At 47.7% G+C, this 22,081-nt stretch overlaps 1 protein-coding gene across 1 annotated transcript in view; it reads left to right on the top strand.

The window, feature by feature from the left end:
* NUAK1 (NUAK family kinase 1) overlaps positions 1 to 22,081 on the top strand; it is a 69,950-nt gene that overhangs the window by 20,255 nt on the left and 27,614 nt on the right. The window contains exon 2 of the mRNA XM_047066169.1: positions 12,091 to 12,211. Coding sequence (XP_046922125.1) covers positions 12,091 to 12,211 — 121 coding nt within the window. The remainder of the gene's footprint in view (positions 1 to 12,090; positions 12,212 to 22,081) is intronic.

Below are 22,081 nucleotides of genomic sequence, written 5' to 3'. Positions count from 1 at the left end.
TCTGTATTTTCTGGTCCCATCCCCCACCCCACCTACTCCCAGGCACCTGCCTTGACTTCTCTAGCCCATGACACCGAGGGTGCTTGCCTCCTTAGTAAACTTGTTCTCTTTTGTCACGCCAATGCATTGACATCTCCCAGTAGAAGTTAGGGGTCTTGGTTGCTAACGACAGAAATGACATTGCTAATGACTCTGTGACTCATTTAAGGAGAAAATTAATTTGTAAGGTCTGGTGTATCCCACAGGACCAGGCTGGGGGAAGGAAAAAACCCAATGCCCCAGCCATCTTCAAACCACTCAAAATTCAATTCTGGGGAAAGAGCGTCTTAGCCAAATTCTAGGATCATGGGTCCACCCACTGGTATTGGGAGGGTGCTTTATCTTGACTGACAGTCTTTAAAACTGCATCTAATGGCATCCTCAGAGCAAAGTCAGGGCATTTCTGCCAGTAGAAGGATGAATGGGTGCAGGACAGGGAGGAGCTCCCATGTCCCCCTTCTTTTCCAGCTGGATTGCAAGCAACTTGAAGGGAATGCCTGGGTCATGTTTTGCAGGACCTGGATCAGTGCCTTATCCAGAGCAGATCTCCCAAAATTGCTTGCAGGAGAATTGACTCATGATTGCTTCATTTTGGGGACACACCTCCCAGACCCTCCTCTCTGATTCTGCCTCTTGCCCAAGTGCATTGGCTGGGTTCACAGAGAAAACCAAGAAAGACCAATGGATGTGCTTTTGAAGATGGAAGCATTTAAATATTAGCTTAAAACAAGACGTGGGGTGGGGATAAGGTGGTGTCTTCAGAGACCGATACAGCTCATATTTATCAGATACCCACTATGTGCCAGGCACTGTGGCACTCGCTTTGTGGGTGAGGTACAGAGCTTAAGAATACAGTTATTAGGTTTAGTGAGACCCAGATGTCCTATGTATTAGTTGAGTGCCCTAGGGTGAGTTACTTCACCTACCTCAGTCTCAGTTTATATTCATTGAGAAAGCAGAAATAATAACGTTTTTGCAAGAATTTAATGAGTGAAAGGTTGAGAAACAGGGTGGTGCCCAGTGCCTGGCCCATAGTCAGGGCTTATAACCAGTAATTATTAGGCTTACTCTCAGCTATTGTGAATTATCTCCCAGTGCTTCTGGGTGGGTACTATTATTATCTCCCTTTTCTTGATTTATTTATTTGCTTGTAAATAATGGAAATCTATTTTTCACAGTTCTGGAGGCTGAAGTCCAAGGTCAGGTGCCCGGGAATTCTGTGTCTGGGGACGGCTCCCTGCGTGGTTTATGGACGACCATCTTCTCACATTGTCCTCATTTGTCATAAGGGACCAGAGAGCTCTCTGGGGTCTCTTTTGTAAAGGCACTAATCCGTTCTTGAGGGTTCCACCCTCATGACCTAATCACTCCCCGAAGGCCCCATTTCTAAGTACCATCATGTTATCTCCATTTTAGAGACAAGGTCAGGCTCAGTGATTTCAGGACAAGTAGGGATTCAACACTTGAGAGGCAGATAAATAAAAGAAGATTCAGTGGCAGGTGGCTGTGTTTAGACATCTTTTTAAGGGTCCTTTTCACCCCCCCCCAGCTATATTGAGATATTATTGACATATAACATATGTAAGTTTAAGGTGTAGAACGTGACGACTTTATACACGTATATATTGCAAAATGTTAACCCTTAGTTAACCATTCCATCCCCTCACATAATTATCATTGTATGTGTGTGTGTGTGCGTGTGCGTACATGTGCACAAGTTCATGCATGGTGATAACACTTAAGATCTCCTCTCTTTAACAACTTTCAAGTACGTAAGGCAGTGTTGTTAACTGTGGTCATTATACTGCACATCAGATCCCCAGAACTTACTCATCTTATAGTTGGAAGTTTGTGCCCTTTGACCAACATCTCCCATTTCCCCACCCCTCAGGCCCTGGCAACCACCAACGTATTCTCTATTTCTATCAGGTTTGCTTTATTGGATTCCACATATAAGTGAGATCGTACAGTATTTGCCTTTCTGTGTATGATTTATTTCACTTAACAAAATGTTCAGGCTCCTTTTTAATATCTTGGAGTCCATTTGAGCCACAGCTTTTTGCCCGCAAGGCACTGGAGGTAAGGTGAGTAAAACAGAAATGGTCTCTGGGTGAATGGCAACCGAGGTCAGCAAAGCAGACCTATATCTGCATTCCGGGGGCTCATGGTAGGGGACAGATCTGGAGGAGTTGGTCAGCTGAAGAAGCTAGTTGCAGATGATAGGGAGTGGAGGGATCCCGGCAGATAAAATGACAAGCACAGGAGTGCCTGGGTGGCTCAGTGGTTAAGTGGCTGACTTCGGCCCAGGTCATGAGCTCACGGTTCGTGAGTTCAAGCCCCGCATTGGGCTGTGTGCTGACAGCTCAGAGCCTGGAGCCTGCTTCAGATTCTGCGTCTCCCTCTGTCTCTGCCCCTCTCCTGCTCTCTGTGTGTGTATCTCTCTCTCTCTCTCTCCAAAATAAATAAACATTAAAAAAACTATATTTAATAAAAAAAAAAAAGAAAATGAAAAGCACAGATGTCCAGAAGCATCACACTCTCCACTCGGGCTGTTCTTTGGGTCCCGGTAGGAACCACAGTCCCCTGCCCCAACCTCCCTGGGGGTAGGAACTGAGTGATGGGTGCTGGATGAAGCTCATGGAGGTCACCTGCCTAAGGGGATGGCAGAAGATGCCCGCTGGGGACTGAGCGTGCTCCTTGGGGGTCAGGCTGCATTGCCTGGGGCTGGGCATGTATAGCTGGAGGTGCTGCTGTGACAGGCATGCCCGGCAGGTTTGTAGGGAGTTGATTAGCAGGCTGGGAAGCATCGGGGTAGATTGTGCAGTGGGGCTCTGGGGCAGGGCCCAGCCTGCTCACTCTCGGGGCAGTGGACAATGAGAGCTTCCTTTGGACGGAAAAGAAACTCTGGTTTGTGAGAAGATGCTGAATGAGGCCCCCAGAGGGACGGATTGTAGGCCATCCACTGTTCCTTACCTGTCCGGTATGTCTTTGCACACTCTGATTGCCACGATTCAGCTTTCCGAATAGGAGCTCTGTCGGGATAAAAATAACGTCTGAAGAATCTTTCCTTTCACTTATTTATAAAATCATCTGTGGTTGAAACATGCAATATAAAGCCACGCCCCCCCCTTTTTTTTGCACATTCTATATATTTCACCATCTTAAGAAATTAAAAAAACACTTTTTTTCTTTGTTCTGCTCACCCGGATCAGCTAAATTCAAGTGACTAATTCTTTTGGCCCCCCTTTGGAAAACTAATTATGTTTCTCAGGTATTTTGTGGCCCTTGTGCATTGTTCGCAAGGTCAGGGCTACAGCAGCAGCCTGAAGTTAATATTTAAAAGCGCTGTTTTCGGTGAATTAAGAAATAATGGGATAAAACCCTCCCAAGTATGCCTATTCATGTGTGATATCAAATCAGGCTTCAGAAATTGGAACGAGGTTTGGACTGAATTGGACTAAAGACCGCGTCCCCTGCATGTCTGTGGGCAGAGAGCCCCCTGACATTAGATGGAGGTGAGATACTGTGCCGTGCTGTGAGACAGGTCCTACTTTGCCAGCACGCTTGGGAGTATCTCCCCATCTTGGCTTATTACTAACGCAGCAGGTCTGGGGCTTGGCTGCTCTGGGGCCTGCCTCGTGTGTGCATGGCTAATCTTTGGGTGGCCGTTTTAGTCCTGCTGCCAGCTGTGGCTTGGAATTTGATTAGCACTCCTTGCCCAGAGTATTAATCTCAGACTGAAGTGAGATTCAGGAATCTTCCTGCAGCTCCAGTGCTGTTATGAACTCTGTGAACTTGGGCCTGTGCTTTAACCTCCCTGGGACTCAGTTTCCTCACCTATAAAATGAGGGGGTTGGCATAGAACATTCTGAGGTCCTCGCAGCTCTGACATCTGATGTAACGGTGATCAGTGATCGTTACACCTCGTGCCTGTGACTGTTTGCCTTCTCAGCCTTCCACCCTGTACACAATCTGTCAACCTGGTGGGGCTGGACCGCTTGTCATCCTCATCTGCAGATGAGGAAACTGAGTCTATGATAGGCTTGCCTGAGTACCACTGTTCAGGGGCACCTGGCCAAGTTGCCGTGACCGAGGGCAAGGCCAAGGTGCTGATGTGGTTTCTTGGCAATTCTGGCCGTGGTTCTGCTGGGCTTGGAGATTGATAAATACAAGTTACACAACCCTAAGCATATCCAAGCCGGGTTACGAACGGCATCAGAGTTATTGGATGCTACCGGTCGAGGCTGTCCAACCTCTGCCCTCCGGCCAGGCCCTTCCTCTCCCTCCCCAGGACAGTTGGAATCTGGAAGAAAAGCAGCTGCACTTTAGAATTCTGAGTTGGTGTTGCATTTGGCTTTCAGAAACGTGAAAGCCCAAAAATAAACAGCTGCCTCGCCACTCGAGTTCCAGCTAAACAGGCCTGCGTTTTCCGTCTCTCTGTGACTCTGCTGTGGTCTGTGTAGCATCTCTTGTGCTTGCAGAGGCCTTTTTTACGCAGGGGGGCTTGGGGTTGTTCATTAGAGCCTGGAGAGACTTCTGGAGGCTTCTGCTAAGAGAAGGCTCCCCACAGCCCCAGCCACATCCTCTGTCACAGAGCGGTCAGAACGCGAGGCTCCGGGGCTCGCTTCCTCTCTCCTCCTTTGGAGACATTTACTTTTTCAGGTGTGGGAGCCCCAGGTTGTGTGCAGAGCATGAAGTAACCCGTTAGCAGCCAGCTTCTGGGGCCTCGCAGCATGGGAGCAAACCTTCCATTTGCCGGGGGTTAAATTAATGCGGGTCGCAGCGTCCCCTCAGGGAAGCAGCTTGTGTTCAGTCCCCCTCTATATAGATGGGCAGTTCATTAATTCTCATTATTCATCCAGTGTTGAATATGACCGCGTGGTGTTTGGGTTACGGCGTAAGAAGTGCCATCATGACGACATTAACTCTGGTTTAAGTAACATAATGGCAGTTCTCATGCTTCAAAGTGCGGCAGAATCACCTGGGAAGCTTGTAGCAACTGCTGATGCTAGAATTCAGTACAGCTGGGGTGGGGCCCGGAAGCTGCATTTTGACACTCAGCACCCACAGCCCCCCTGGGCTGCCGGGGCCTGGTGCAGGTGGTGTTCTCGCTCCCCACTCTTTGAGGGAGGAACTGCGCTCCCAGACAATCAGATTATGTGCTCTGAACTGACTTGTTGCTTGCTTTTGCCATGGCCGCTGTTGTTAACTTTCCATTGACCTTTCTCCGCACCCCTGCCCCCCATCCTTTGATTCCTGCCTGGTCAGCCATGGCCGCTATCTGGTGTTTACAAACCCCAGCGCAGTACAAGGAGTGTAAACGTGCCCGTAATTTCTGAGCTGTGAATTCCACTTCCTTTGTGGCATCACCCCATGCAACAATGACACGCTTAGCCCAGTCCTTGAAGAGGGGGTGTGGAGAGCAAGGGAAGCCTTGTGCACGTCGATAAAAAACATCCCAGGCCTCTCTGGGGGTCCCGTGAGCAGGCCCTAGCCCCGTCGGATAAAAATCTGATTTGCTGTTCAAAATTCTGGAAATAGAACACATTTTTCATGGCAGGAGAAAAATGAGCATCATCGGAGGACACATCATCTCTGATGGGGAGTTTTTGGAAATCAAGGATGGAGAACCGACTTAGGATTATATTTTCAGAACCTTTTACAAGATTAAAGGGCTGGTAGTGGTACAAGGGGGTTGCCGTTCTTTGAAGAAAAAGCTTTTCCTTACACACGCCATGCTCCCTGGCGTCTGGGCGCATCTCCTCAGCGCGTGTTGATACAGCTCTTGGCTTCCAACCTGCTTCTGTCTGAAAAAACATCCATGTAATGACATGAATCAACAAGCCGGAGAGGAAGAGGCCCATGGGCCCCGTGGAGGACTTGGCTCAGGTCCCTGTAGGGTCGGTTGCATCATGGCAACTTGCTCGAGTGTTGTCTCGAGTTGGCCAGGCTCCTCAAAAAGAGCTGGGGGTCATTTAATTAATTAGGGGCTTTGGCTGCAGGATGGCCTCCTGGGTGGCATCACCGTGGTGATGGCCACGCATAGCCTTTCTGAATGGAAGCCATTTGGTGATCCTGGGGTCTTTGGATCTGTGTGGCCGGTGTGGAACTGTGCCTTGCCACGAACTCTGACCATCAACCAGATAAGAGCAGGAACCCCTACGCCGGTCTCCGCCCTGATTTGGCTGCTTACCTCCACTGCAAGTGGCCTCCGGGCCCCTTGGTGAGAAAAGATCCCCGAGCTGCTCTGACTCAGTGCCCTGGAGCTCCCGTGGAACGTGGCCGGGTATGAGATCACACCTTGTGAATGGCCGGGAAGCTGCCAGCTCCTATTGCCGGGATTAGAATGCAAGCTTGTTCCTACTAAGTGATTCTAATGCCGTGTTTATGGTCATGTTTCTTCCCCGCTACTCAGACCCCCAATTCTGCCTCCTGAGACCTCACATATGACCCTATAAAACTTCATGTGCTTGGAGGGGTCCCTTCACACTGACCTTTGAGAGCTTCTGTCACTTGCCGTGTTTGCTGTCTACCCCAGCTTCATCCGCAGCTTCTAGAATCAGCAGGTGGTGGACTCAGGCTGCCCCGGGTGAAGTCTTTGCACTGTCTTTTACAAACCGTGTGAGTTTGGGCAGTATTTGTCTTTTCTGTGCCTCAGTTTCCTCCTGTAACAAATGAGGTTTTAGTTAGGATTAAATGAGATAAGGTCCCCTGGCACACAGTTAACACTTACTAAATGCTAGTTACTGCTATTATTAAGAATAGTGCCACTGATCTTAAACTGTTGCTATGTCCTGGCCAAAGAGCATTAAGACCTCACTACTCAAAGTGTGGTCCCTGGACGTGCATCGCTATCATCACCTGGGGGTGCACTTGCCAGAAGTGCGGAATCCCAGGCCCCACGCTAGACCTTTGCATCCGGAATCTGCATTTTAACAAGCTGTCCGTGGCCCCTGTCTGAGAAACACTGTTCTAGGACAGTCTCTGCAGGCTGACGTGGCAGTGAATGAGCATCTGCGGGAGGTGGCTGTGGAGGGAAAAGGGCAGTGGTTCTCCTGGTCAGAGCCTGGCAAATGTAGAACCTGCCCAGAAATACCTCCACTCCCCAAAGCAGGACAGGAAGACGGCTGGCTGCCCCCCTCTCTGCAGGCGCACAGGCTGGATGTGAATTTTAACCTGCTCTTGCTTACTTATTACAAATCTGGGGAAGGGGAGGAGGTATGTACTGAAAGGGGAGGGGAGAGGCCTATAAGGTGATTTGCTGTGGGTTCGTCCCCCCGAAAACATGGTCCAGGACCCTGTGTCTGCCAGGCCTCGTTTATAGTCATCACCATCAGTAAAAGCACCTACTGTGCTCCAGGCACTTTACTTATGTTATTCCCACTCCTTACAACAGCCCCAAGAGGTGGGCCTTGCTAGCCCCATTTTACCGATGAGGAAACTGAGATCTGTGACGGTCAGGCTCCCGGAACGAGGTCAGCTAGTCAGTAAAAGCCTGGCTTTCGCAGCCACCGTCTGCCTCCCAGAACCCTGCCCAGTGACCAAGCTCTTAACATTCACAGCAGCCGCTGTGGCAAAGGACACCCAGCAGGCTGCAGAACAGGTGGCTGATGGTGATTATTCCAAAAAGGAAAAACTGCCTCCATGGAAGAGGAGACTGGGCCTGTTACGTTTAACAAGGGTTGGGGACTGGCTGGGCTCAGTGTGCCTCTTAAACAGGCAGGCACCGCAGGGCAGAATTCACAGGTCCGCAGCCAGCCCCGCTGCTGCCTACGGTTTAAACATTAAACTATAGGGTGGCCTTATTTAAAGGCAGACCGTTTTATAAGGCACACGGTGCTGTCTAGACTTGGGAACATTTATGAAAGTGGTTGTACTGCGCGTGAGTTCCCGTCACTCTGAAGGCGGAGTGACATCTCTCTGGCTCGCGCAGGAACAAATTGGATGTTTTGGGGGGAGGGTGTATGGTTTCAGACATTTGGTAATCTCTTCCTGCTGGGCCCTTTCCCCACCTCTATCTTTCTTTGTCGACGTGGGCGAGGACTGAGGGAAACTGGAGAGAAGGTTTTCTCCAGAATTCTGGCACCCGTGCGTGTTTCTTTGGTAGCCTTCGGTCATGAGGAAAATTGCGTGATCACTTGTGTAATTTTTGCTCGTTGCCCTTGTCCTTCTCCGCCTCTGCTCCCCACCCCCCACCCCAACCTTGAGGGCTGGGGCAGAATCTTGCTGGTTTTCCCTTTTGTGTAGTCCCAGCACTGTGCTTGGTGCCTGGTAGGTACCCAAAAGGAGTAGGTGAATGAACAGTCCAAATGCAGAGAGGCTGAAGTGGATGTCTTGAGGCCATCTTCTGGCCTCATTCTAGGCCATTCTATTCCCCTGGTCACCTGCACAGGTGACCATAAGAAGGAGATGGGGGCGGGGGGGAATAGTCCTGGGGTTGCTTTATCCTTCTGTCTGGTCTCAGGCTCAGATGCCATGGTGATCATGGTGGGTGAGCCCCAGCTGCTCTGGGCTTCCTGACATGTCAGAGGAGGGTACAGTTTAAAGACCTGGAGAGAGATTCTCCTGACTTTTATGTACTTGGGGAACATATGTTCCCTAGGCCTTTACCTGCTGGCCCATGAGGAACCAGGAGGAATTCAAGTGTGCTCCAAGAATGAAAGGAAGGAAAGCAGGAAGGCCCTATATAGGGGGCAGTCTCTTCAGGTTAAACATGTTGCCATTTACTGAACACTTATCCTGGGCCAGGCATGTTCCAAGCACCTGACGTCTCCTGCTTTCCCTACTTGATGGATGAGGAAACTGGAGCACAGAAAGGTTATGTCACCTCTCCAAGGTCACACAGCTAATGAGTGGTTTTAGCCCGGACTCAAAGCCATTTTCCTGACCATTACACAGCACGGCTTTGCCTTGTGCTGGCTCAGGTTATCCTTCGACTTCATGAAGCAGGCACCACCTTAAGTTACAGGAACTACACTTATAGATCTCTTTCTCCTTTTATAAACAACTCTTTAAAATTGTGACAACCATTCTTAGCTTTCTGGGTCCTACAGAAACAGGCCATGAGCTGGATTTGGTCACAGGCTGAATATGCAGCAAACCAAGGAGCATTTCAGAGGGTGCAGAATGTCCCCACGAAGATGAAGTAGGGAAAGGTGTGGAGAGAGGGAGGTGGCCAGGAGCTGCCTCATCCCCTAAAGGGGTCAGAGGGAGGGTTTCCCTAAGGGATCCTGGAGCTGAAGCCTGAATAAGGGTGTAAAGATCCGTGACGTGTAGAGCACTTGGCACAACGTCTGCACCGTATAGGAAGTGCTCCACGACCACCTGCTGTTATTACAGTGGTTGTTACTGTGTCCGTGGTTTGCCATTAACTGGCTCTGCGACCTTGGGTGGGTCATCTCACTGCCCTTGGGAGTTGAAATGAGAGTCTCCCCCTGGCCTTGACAATTGCATGGTTCTAAGTGATTTCTAGCCCGCCTTCTTCGATGGACTTCCCACCAACCCTTTGAAAGAGGGGGCAGAATGAGCCCTCTTTTACATTTTCAATAGAAGATTCATTGTAGGAAGAGGGAAACTTTTGTGGAGGGACAACCACCATGGCTATTAACATTTATGGAGCCCTTTTAGTTTCCTCAGTGCTGAGTGGGGTTTTGTTAGAATGTGAGCACTTTCCTTTTCATACTGGGCTGGAAACATCCCCCTGGCAAACGGCGCTGTGAGACAGTCGGCCTCCTGCCCCACTGTTGGGGGGAGCTGACCAGTGGGCTTATTTTCTTACCCCCCAGAATGTCTTTACCCTCCCCTGACCCTGGATGGGGAAAGAATTTCTTCCTATTGTCCTTTGACAGTAGAGCCTCCTTGAGGCCAAGTTCAGCCTGCTGCATAATCAAAGGGGTGGTTTCTCCCCTGGCCCATCTTTAGTCCATGGAGGAATGCAGGAGGTGGTCCAACAGCCACCCACATCCTCCACGGCCTGTGTGTGCTCACTGTCTGCTTCCTCCGAGAACAAGCTCCCAGGATCGCAGGCCCTGCTCAGACAAAATAAAGCCTTCCAGTCATATCTTTACATTTGACGTCAGCGCAGGGAGGCTTTTCTCGCTGCATACTGAACGGGGCTTTCGGAGGGCCTTGAGCCCGGCACCCTGGTGAAAAGGGGCCTTGAAGCTGGAGGCTCATTCATCTCTGGGCAGCCTCCTTTTATCCGGCCTCCGCCTCGGGGTCTGCTCCCAGTCTAGGGGAGGACGGTGCCTCTCCCTGGGTTTACAGCAGGGCGTCCAGCGTTTCCAGTCTGCTTTGTCCATTCCTCGATTGCCCTTGCAGTAGGATGCCAGAGAAAAACGAAGCATCTTCCCAGTGTGCCTGTCTTGGTGGTGGTGTTTGACTACAGTGGTCCTTGTTTTTATGCTCCGGTTTCACTGTCGCTTCTCTGGTCTGGGTTCTCATCACCTAACCGCAGACATCACCCCTGCCTCCCCCTCCCTTCCCTCCTTTCTCCTCCCTCCTCCTTCCCCTTCTGTCTACCTAGCACCTGCCTGCCTGCCCACACTAAGGGTTTTTCAGGCCTGCCACGTGCCAACGCGGAGTTAAGCACGGGAGATAAAGCAGTGAATAAGATCCCCGCTAGTTTAGAGCCAAGTAATGACACAAATACTGATTTCATTACAGCTGGGGAGGCTTTTGCAAAGGAGAGATATGTGGGCCTGCTAGTCCATTGACATTTGTTGGGAGGGCAGCAAATGGCAAAAACAGCAATAATAATAGTAGCTGCCCAATTCTCATTGAATTATAGATGGGCTGATTGTAGCTTCCATGTATAGTGCCTGGTGGGGACCCGGTGTAAACCAGAAGATGCAAACGTTCCCAGATGTGAGTAGCTTCCTGCTGAGGCTGACGGGGCTTCCCCCTGTCGGAATCGAGGTGTGGCCGTGGGCTGCTGGTAATGAGGACGCTGTCTCTCCGGGGTACTTCATGTCTCTGTGATCCAGAGGGATGAGTTAAATGCCTTTCATCTAGGAGAGGGTGGTCCAGGTGAGAGCTGACGTCATAGGAGGACCACTTTGGAAGGGACTAAGCTGGCTGTTGGTAACAAGCTTCCTTGTTACCCACGGACACCTTCCTCCCCCCCCCCCCCCCAGAGTACTTTTTGCCTCCCTTAGAGCCAGGGTGAACTAAATTACCAAGCAACTTGTTTAGGAGCAAAGATGAATCCACTGGCCAACATATTTTTCCTCATTAGATTCCCGTTGTCATTTAATGCCTTTTTATTTATGTGTTTCTTTTGAGCGATTGCTCTGCGCGTTGGCCCTGGCAGGCCTCTACAGTTTGCATTTGCAGACACTGGCACGGGGATCATCTGGGGCCAGGCAGGGAGTCTGGCTGTCCCTCCCTTTGTTTCATCCTGATTTTTCTATAGCAGAGCCTTTTTGTCTCGTCACGTCACGTCACGTGCGATGGAAGGTGCCCGGGGCCAGAGGAAGGATGAAGGAAGGATTTGGCCTCTGAGCAGTTGCACAACCACAGCATAGGCTGGAGTCTTAAAACCCTGCATTTGAGCAGAACTGGCCTGGAGAAGCGCCGTGCAAGGAAGCTTTCACCAGCTATTGCTGCGGCAGCTGCCCGCTGGGGCTGAGTGATACTGATTTCACCCGTCCATGTTTAATCATCTATGCCCTGTAAACTGAGCTCTTCGGTTTCCTTTTTTCAAAGCATCAGGATTCCTAGAGTAAACGAATTTGGCCACGTGAAGCAACCTCTGCTTTATGGAAAAACAACAACAACAACAACAACAAAACAAGGGAAACAAGACCAAAATAAAACCCCCTAACCCAGCGTCCCAAACCCCAGGCTCTTGGACTCTGATGTTTTCTGTTGTCAGGAGAAGGGTGTTTTTGCTATAAATGAAAGACGTGACAGGGGGTATTTTGAAGCTTTGTTTTGGTTATTGTCGGTTCTGCCAACAAGTAACATCTGTATTTATTTTCCAAACTCCCCCAATGGCTGATTTGCATCTGTTTAGTCCTCTGAGTAACATTTCATTTCCTGACTTTATAGGTTGCTATAAAATCCATTCGTAAGGACAAAATTAAGGATGAACAAGACATGGTTCACATCAGACGAGAGATTGAGATCATGTCATCCCTCAACCATCCTCATATCATCAGTATTTATGAAGGTCAGTGATTTTTTTTTTTTTTCACCCGCGTATCAGTTACCATTTCTCATACCATGGGGCCTGCCAAGATTTTTAGGTAATTGCCCTTCTGGGCAAGAGCCAAGTAGTTTTTTTCTTCATGATGCAAAAATAGCTGGGTGTTATCTCCTATTTGGTTACCTCGAGCGCAACCAGACACACGGAGCACGGCTCCCTTTGGTCATAAATAGCTCCGGCTGGTGCCTTCTTCCGCCTCCCGGCCAGTTCCTTGGCGGTTGCTAGGCAACCCGCCTTATTAAAAGCCAGTATGCGAGACAGCCATGGTTTCTGAAAAATGGCAGTTTGCTGGGTGACCAGGGTCATGGTGGATCCATTGTAAAGGTCATTGCCTAACGCAAATGCCCCAGTGGTGGAGTAATGAGTTACTCCAAGTTAGGCTCTTTGAGCTGGGAATTAGCTTTGAGCAGGTCCGGGAAGTACCAAGAAAGAGGAGGGATCTCTCGGCGGAGCAGATGCCTCACAAATGGAGTCCAAGTCATAAGTGGTGTTTGTGGAAGAGCGGGGCTGGGAAAAAAGTCACAAAAATGCTTGAGCTTCAACTCGTTGGTCCTTCCTGGGAAGAAATGGAGAGTATAAACTTCCTATAGCCTATCTTTTCTTTTTTTAATATCTTGTAAAAAAAATTACTTGAGCAATATGTATTTATTGCAGGAATTATTGAAATACAAAAGTTAAAATTTAAAAATATTTTCAGGGGCACCTGGTTGGCTTGCCAGTTAAGCATCTGACTTTCGCTCAGGTCATGATCTTGCGGTTCGTGGGTTCCAGCCCCGCATCGGGCTCTGGGCTGACAGCTCAGAGCCTGGAGCCTGCTTGGGATTCTGTGTCTCCCTCTCTGTCTGCCCCTCCTGCGCTTGAACTCTGTCTCTCTTTCTCAAAAGTAAATAAAAATAAAAAAATAAATAAACAAATAATTCAATTCTAACCCCCCAGTTCTAATATCACTCTGGCTATATTTATTTATATTTTATCTACTTCTCTATGTCTGTACATGATTTTTATCCAAAGTTAGATCTTACTGTTTATACCATTTTTTAACTTAAAATTTTTTCATGTTTTATACTATGCATCTCTTTCTATGTCAATAAATATTCCCTGTAGGGACAGTTTGAAAGACTTTATAGTATTCCATTTATGGATGTATCATAATTTACTGAATCTAATTCCTTTTCTTAAATATTTAAGTTGTTTCAGATTTCTAGTTATTATAAACAGAGCTTTAGTGATCCTCCTTGTAATCATTTTTATATTCATTTCCGTAATTTTTTTTTCTTACGAGAAATTTTCTAGGCTTGGACTTCCTGAGTCAAAGTGTTTCTCCAGAATATTTTTAAATATACAGTCGAGTCAGAAAAATGAACCTATTTTTAATTTGGTATAATCGTAATATTTTTAATTATGGTCTGAGCATAATAAGTTACACAGTAGTGGCTAAGAGGAAGCCAGATGGTAACCTGAAAGTTTTTCTGGTGTCTATTCTAAGTGCTCCTTCTTCTGGTTCTCTGCTGTTTTTTGCCATTTTTCCCCCTGTTGTTTCTATTTTTTCTCCTCATCCAGAAGTGAATGTTGGTAATAGGTTTTATCTTGATTTTTCTGAAGCTCATTTTTGGAGCCCTTGAGGATAGAATGCTTGAGGGAAATCTTCGTTCATTTATTCTCTCCACAAACATCCCTTGCAGTCATTCTCCAAGTGCAGACTCTGAACCAGTAACATTAGTATAAATTAGGATTGTTAGAAATGCAGATTCAAGGGCCTCACTGAGGACCTGATGAATGGGCAACTCTGGGGTGGGGCCCAGAAGTCTGTGTTTTAACGAGGATGGGAACCAGTGGCCTACCGAGTGTCTGTGTCTGGTTAAGCACTGTGTTAAATGTGGTTAAAAATCTCATTTTCAAGGCACAACACAAGGCATGATAGAAAAATACTATGTAGATATACAAGCAACATATCTAGCACTGTGGAGTCCTGGAGCTTAGATGTTTTCATGACATACAGGCTGGGCCATGAAGGAGGTGTGTTTTTGTTTTTGTTTTGTTTTGTTTTTTTGAGGAAGAATTGGCAAAAGTAGAAATCTACGTTGATAAAATGAATCTGAATATGCCTGTCAATGAGGGGAATTTCTAGAGTTTAGAAGTGAGTGGAGATACAAAATGCAGGATGAGAGTGAGTTTTATACAATTCTGAGTGTTTTTCCTCCATGTGACCTGATTACCATGAAAACCTGAAGGCAGCTGTAAAGGATGACCAGTACAATGTGGACCCGTGTGGGTGCCATGCTCTGTGTGCGGTGCTGTGCTTGGGGTTTCTTGGCTCAGGGGAGGAGCCTTCTTCATCAGGAAGTTGGAGAGAGTGCAAGCCCAGTATGAAGTTTGCAGATTATTTGGGAGATAACTGAAGTCTGGCACAGAGAAGCCTGACTTCTTCACTGGCATCGTGCTCACTTTGGCCTTGGGAATCCTGAAGGTGGAATGGAGAACAGGAATCTGTACTCTCAAGGGAAGGACAGAGATGAAACTTAATGGAAAAACATTCTGTTATCAAGGTCAGGTTGGTCTTAGTTCAGCTCCTGCTGGAGGCTTCAAGAAGAAGAAAAGCCCTTGCTTATAACTTTAAAGATGGGTACCACATAATTTAAAGTTCTTTGGGTGACTAGAAATAATTTCCATTAAGGTCTCAGGTGGGAGTTTGGGACTCAATTCATAAAACCCTATCAATAGGTTTTCGGGAGTCAGGAAAGAGCCTGAGTTCTGATATCAGACTCTTGTGTTTTAGTCCCAAATCCTTCATCGTGGCCTCAACATGAGACTTTGAGCAAGTTGAGGGGTTTCTCAGGGCATCAATAACCACACCTATAAGACGGGGGTAACAGTTCTACCTCTAAGGGTTGTTGACAGGATTAAATTAGATGATACATGTTCTGGTAAGCTCAGAAAAGGTAATTATCGTGAAGACAGTGTACTCATTACAAGTGGTTCCTTTGGCCTGGTCCATTGGCAAGGGCCAGTGGGTGAACTGCAGAGTGCTTATAAACCCCCTGAAATAGTGTATAACTGCACTGTCCAATACAGAAGCCACTAGCCATAGATGGATATTTAACTTAGAATTACTAAAATAAAATGATTAAAAATTCAATTTGTCAGCCCCACTACTCACATTTCAAGTCCTCGATAGCCACATGAGTCTTGGCTGCCATATTGGACAGCGTAGATTCAGATCTTGCTCATCCTTGCAGGATAGGACCATGCTGGTATGTGATGTTTTAGATGTTGGGCAGTGCCTACATTAGTTTTTTCCGAGGAGAGGGTGGGTAGGTTTTGTTAGATTGTCAGAGGGATTCCTGACCTCAAATAGGTTAAAAAAAACCCTCTACTGCCACCAAACATTTTATGGCCTGCAGAATACCATACAAATGAAATGAATTGTTTTTATCCAGAAAACTCCCAGGGACTTAAATGTGGATTTTTTTTTTTTTTTTTGGCTTTTAATTTCTTAGAAATCTCTGGTTTCTGTTCTGTTCTCTTTCCCTTCTCCCACGCAAGTTCTGTTTCTCCCACATCCACTAAATAACTGTGGAGGAGGGCAGCTCCCCTCCCTTCCCCGGAGGTTTGGAGCCAGGGATCGCCAAGGCGCTCTTCCAGCCCCTACACCTCCACCTGTGACCCCGCAGTCTCCAGGGACTTCTGACTTTATCTGCTTTGCTGCTCAGGACCCTGGGACCCGGCTTTGAGAGCTAAGTTAGATCTCTCGATGTCATCTGTAGAACTCCGTATAATTTGCAAAGCTCCCCCACGTCCCACCTTATTTGCTCCCTGTGGCAAACCTGTGAGGTGGGCAGGCCAGGTGTCCCATTTTTCAGTTGTAGAGACTGAGACTCGGGAAGGTTAGGACTTGCTGGGTGTATCAGTTTGGTGTAGTGGCCACAACAGGACGCCACAGACTCGGTGGCTTGCACAACAGAAACGTGTTGTTCCTCTGCTCTGGAGACTAGAAGTCCCAGTTCTGGGTATCAGAGTCAGAGGGTAGTTTTCCTCCAAGCCTTTCTCCTTGGCTTATAGATGGCCATCTTCTCCCCGTGTCTTCATGTGGTCTCCCCTCTGTATGCATCTGTGTCCAAATTTCCCTTTCTTATAAGGACACCAGTCACACTGGACTAAGGCCCATTCTGATGTTCTCATTTAATCTTAATGATCTTTTTAGAGGCCCTGTCTCCAAGTAGGGTCACATTCTGAGGTCCTGGGCATTGGAATTTCAACCCATGAATTTGGGGGACCCAATTCAGTTCATAACACAGGGTATCATGGCTAGCTGGTGGCCCAGGCACACAGGCCTAGTGACCCCATTTGTCTTTTCCTCCGCCGGGCCTCAACCCTGTATTTCTGATCTTGTGTCTTAATTTGCAGGCTCTGCAGCCTACCTCTGTGCCCTAGGCATCCTCCTTAGGTTGGCCTTTTCAATCCTTTGCATCCCTGGGGTGTGGTAGGGGCAGCTTGGTGGCAACAATGGTGGGGGGACCTGAGTGTGTGGTTTCTCAGCCAATCACAGTGTGAAGGGGAACCTTCTCCCTGGAAGCTGATTGGTGGCCTGACAGGCCAATCAAGAGCCTTAGCTGAGTACGGAAATGTACAAATTTGCCGAATGAAAAATCAGTGCTTCGCATCTAACCGGCTGTTTGGACATTAGCCAAGTGAATAGGACTATTGAAGATCCTTACAATTTCTTCTTTAGCCAGGACTTTTATGATTTAAAGCGTGCACACACACACACACACACACACACACACACACAGTAGCAGCAGCAGCAGTCCCAGCAGTAGCAACGTGGCAGAGCAATGATGTATCTAACCCCGTATGTTTAGGAACTTTGGGCTTTCACAAGGGGAAGGCGCTATCTTGGACTGTACTATCCATGATATTGACATACTAGTTCCAGAGAAAAAGCAATTCATTCATTAACAAAATAAAAATACAAATTGGATGCTTATTACATGCCAGGGCCTGTTCTAGACACTAAGAATATTGGGGTGAACAGGACAAGCTCTGGTCTCACGGGGCTGACATTCAGTGAGTGAACAGATACGTGGCTACTGAGCTGAAGCCTCAGTGGAAGAGGAAGTGAGCCCCCTGAAGTTGCAGGCATGCCAGGCAAGGGGAACAGCGTGTGCAAACGAACCAATGCTCAGAGGAGGGAAGGACCTCGTGTTGACAGAAGTGACAGAGGGTCTGTGAGGCTGAGGGATCGAGTGAGCAGGAGGGGGTGGAGGAGGCTGAGGAGGGCCAGATTTTGACCACATTGACTAAAGGAGGGCTGTGGCTTTCATTCCAGGAATAGGGCAAAGCCACCGGTTTTGAGGAAGAAAATAGTTTTTATTTACACTTTAAAGTAATACTAATAATAGCTATGAGTTATTGAGTTTTATTCTGTGCTAGGATGTGTGCTTGTAGCATCTCAGTTAATTCCTTATGTCCACGAAATGCATACTGTTAACAGCTCTAGTTTATGGTAAGGAAGTTTTGTCTTAGCGGCCAAATAACTTCCCAAGGTCACACCAGCTAACCAGTGGTGGACCCGAGAGCTGAACCTAGTCCCTGGCACTCTGAGGCCGGTGCTCCTGATCCAAGCCAGATCATCTAGTGGTCTGCAGATGCCCCTAATTGGGGACAAGCATTATTCTGGAACCCATGATCGAGAGAATTCCCTGGCGTTCATAGGTGTTGCTGCCCTAAATATGTGAGAGCATTAAATCCCAGCTTTGTGGGTATTTTAGAAAATATTTCCGCAGACATCTCAGGAAGAAGTGTGGGGCCCAGATCTGGTAAACTCGAAGATCAAGTGTTTCCTTTCAAATGTTTCTTTCTCAAACCCAGACCCTGGGGTTACTTTCCTATTGACCTGTGGGTGAAGGTGATTAACCCTCAAATTTGTCAACTCTGTGTCAACACAAGCCGTAACTGGTTTCTAATGCTAAGTAAATAAAAGAGGATAGACATAGACCTTCTAGTATGTGGTACTAAGGATAATCACTTAATGGAGAGAGAAGAGGAAAAAAGAAATCTCTGGCACCATCTCTGAGATGGACCCTGTTTCCAGTCAAAGGAATTCCATTCTCTCAGCAGGGTGGGAATTGACAGTATGGAAATAACAGCTGAAAAGGAAGTGCCCGCCAGAGCTTTCAACTTGGCTGCCTAGGGTGGAAGAGATAAAAACAGTTTTTGCCTGAGGTTCTGATTTCAGGACCCAGAGCGCAAACATCAAAGGCACTTTGTCTCGCCCTGGCTTCCCCTTTGAAAGCCTAGGAGACCCGATCCGCAAAACCACCAGAAAGGAACTTCTTGCCGCACAACACTTTAGGGAAACTTTGCACCCCATCTGGTAACAGCACCCCTCAGGGTAGGGGTGGGGGGGAGGGGTGGGTGGAGGGAGGGAGGGGGATGGGGGTGTGTGGAGTGAGTGGGGGAGATTCCCCTGGTGCCTTCACTTGTCTGCCCTTGGTTTTTGTTCCTGGAAATCTCTCTTCCTGGCCCTGCAAGATTACATCGCCTCATTGGCCCTTTGCATTGCCATATGCTAGACCGGGCCAACTCTTTCATCACGTCTCCTATCTTAGGTAAGGGTGGTCCTGGCTTTCTGGAACCAAGTGGGAAGCCTATTGGGCATTGGTCAGCTGTGATCTCCCACCTTTGGAAGAGTTTCTGAAGCTTGAAAAAGCAAAACCAAACAAACAAACGTGCCTTCCTCGATAAGCATATGGGTCTTGTGAGCCTAAGACCTGCCGCCCTGGAGAAGATGTAAAGGAGTCTGTATTCTAGAAAATTCTCTGAATTCCTACCATAAAGACACTTTGGGTGGGTTTTCTATCAGTTAAAAGCTCCTTCCACCTTCCTTGATGTGTACATTACAGTATGCTTTTTCAAGCTACCTTTGCCTCCTGAGAATGTGATAGACCTTTCTGGAAGGGCATATTATTGTTCTTGCCTCCTGGCGAAAATCACTGCTGTAAAACTCCAGCCAGAGATGCAGAGGAGAAACCAAGAGACAGGGTCTTTGCAAGAGCGCAAAGGCTGTACTGTGCGCTGCAGGCTTGGAGGACAGCATTCTACCTCCACCTCTCAACTTACAGCCAGGGGCGGTGGGGCTGGTGCAAGACGTGCGTCCCTGGGATACAGCAGAGGTCCTGGAGTCCCAGAGTATGGCTGCCTCTGGAAAGTAACCCCTTGAGAATGGCAGAACCCTGATAAACTCCAGTAATGTACGTGAGCCACAGTTCTCAGAGGGAGCCCAGACCACAGTGACAACATTGCTTGTCCCCCCCACACCCCCCAGATGGAGGTGGAGTCCCCTGTTCTGTGTCATAACCAGCCCTCTGGGTGACTGTGATGCACTCTCAAGTTTGAGAACCACTCTATTAGAGAAACAGCAGCTCAGCAGGTCACAAACCAAGGCAGGGCTCATTTCTAGCATCAATTGTTTGGAACTGCCTACAGTCGAAGCAGTTCACATTTTTCTTCTCAGGTTCGAGTGCCTTAATCCAGCTTTCTCAGGCAGCAAGCAGATCCTGACTGAGGCCTTTTTGAAGGCAGGGGATGGCAGAATTGATCTAACAAGGGCTGTTGGTCATTAGTTCTACCCAGTGTTCTCATTCATTCATTCGCTCGTCTAGTCATTCATTCATTTGATCACTTATTACTTTCACAAAAATTTATTGAGTACTTATGTCCCAGGTACTTTGCCAGTAGGGTGAATATATATTTTATTGATCCAAGTGGGCTTCGATTTGAATGAGCCAGGTGCTCTTCTAGTTGCTATTATGTGACCTTGGGCTAGTGACTTAACCTCTCTGAGGCTCAGTTCTGTTATCTATAATATTGGGCCAGTAGCTCCATACTTTCTAGATAAGGGTGTGAGGATTAAACCAGATCATGAATAAAATTGCTAAGTACAGTGGCAGGTACATGCTTAATAAATATGCTTAATAAACCATATTGATTATTCCTGATGTGGTGTTTACGGCTCTGAGAGGTCTTTTCATGGCTAGAGTATCACCTTCTTTTGGGAGGTGCTAGAAGAGAAGGTTGAGGCCAGATCGCCTACATCAGGGATTCTGGATGCTGGATGCACACTGAAGTTTCATGGGGCGTCTGTAAAAAATGCTGATGCCTGGGCCTCACCCCTGGGGATTCAGATTTAATTGGCCAGCCTGAGAAATATGGACTTAATCCTGCAACCAAGAGGAAATGAGCCCTGCTCTAGAAACTTGTCTTGGTCTGATCATTTGTCATCGGTGAATTCCAGAGAAGAACGTGTGTCTGGCAGTGATCCCCAGTGAGCAGTGAGCGATACCTTTGGGCTTGGGTTTACTTACTTAGCCATTTGGTTGCTGCCCTCATCAGGGACTCAGAGCCCCATGAAACAGTTTGTTGAACTTGGCAAAGTAGTGTATTATGCTTGTGTTTACTCTTTTGAACCCATGGCGAATCGCTGAGCATTTTAACACACTGCCTTTGCTGCCAGATTCGCAAGTTCCACGCGACGTCTCTGCAGACCGGATCCAAAAGTGAGGACTTTCCCTGGTTAATAACACAGCACCGGAGTTTTCTTCACTGTTAGTCAGACGAACAAGCTCTTCGGCCCTGAATCTGTCCAGCCACGTTTCTAATGAGTTTCCTATTAAGTTAGCTATTTGACCTTCAAGTGTATTATTTTCATTGTTTTCATTTGATTACACCCAAGTCATTTTTCTAGAGGCTGGAGATTAGAAATAAAACAACTAAAAACTAATGCTACTCCGTGGTTGTCCTGCCTCGCCCTCTTGGGTTTCCTGGAATTCAATATTTTCTAATGCCTCAAATAATACCACTTGTACTTGAAGTTAATTTTTAAAGAGAAAAAAAAATGGAACCGTGTTGTCATTTAATATAGGATCTTTTGAACTTAAGTGGGATGGCTCTGCTAATTTGCCTCAGAGGTCAGCGGCATGCGTTGAGGAAGACGTCCCTGAGTCTTAGTCTTCTATTTCTCTGTTCTCCCAACTCCCTTTCATCCCTCAAGAGCACACGTGTGACCTCAGGTGCAGATTTTGCCCATGCATATCCTTAATAGTCCTGGATTTGATTCAGGCATGACTAAGACTCGCTCCTTACTAATAACAGGCTAACACATGTACACGTGCTGTGATAATCTGCACAATGAGGATAGGTGATCTTCACCTTACCAGATGAGGAAACTGAGGCTCAGAAAGGTAGGTAACTTGCCAAGGTCCTTCAGCTGGTAAGTGGCAGAGCCTGGATTTGAACCCAGGTAGCCTGGCTCAGGGAGTCAGGTTCTTAACTATGGTACTGTGTTGCATGATGAGGCAGATCAGAATTCAGAGTTGACAAGATAGTCCTGAACCATGCATGGTGGAGCACACAATGGCTAGAAGCAGAGGTGTGATAACGGCAGGGCTGACTTTTCCACCCTGACTGCTGGTAAGGGTGGGATGAGCCCCTGTAGCAAAGCCCTCTGTGGGGAGGGGAACAATAAGGTGGTCTTCACCGTGGGGAGAGGTTCTACTATACCCGTTGCCCAAACTGCATGCTTTTTTTGGAACTTCACTGTGTCAAGTACAAGAGCCTTAGCATCAGCCTGGGGTGGTTCTGAGATGTTCTGATCAATTGTCAGGGCTCTCTCAGATTCAGGATTGGGTGAGTGTGTGTGTGTGTGTGTGTGTGTGTGTGTGTGACAAACAGGCCCGGACAGAGCAATAGAGAAGACGATCAGGGAGACTGTGGGGCATGGCTGATGAGTGTGTGGTGATGGTTGATGGAACGCATCACCTTATAGCCCTGCTTGTT

This window comes from Lynx rufus, unplaced genomic scaffold, assembly GCF_022079265.1.
Source record: "Lynx rufus isolate CCGP_SWC_20201006 ecotype Redwood Valley unplaced genomic scaffold, mLynRuf1.p SCAF_7, whole genome shotgun sequence".
Classification (NCBI taxonomy): domain Eukaryota; kingdom Metazoa; phylum Chordata; class Mammalia; order Carnivora; family Felidae; genus Lynx; species Lynx rufus.
The sequence above is the reverse complement of the archived record's forward strand: the minus strand, read 5'-3'. Positions and strand labels throughout refer to the sequence as shown.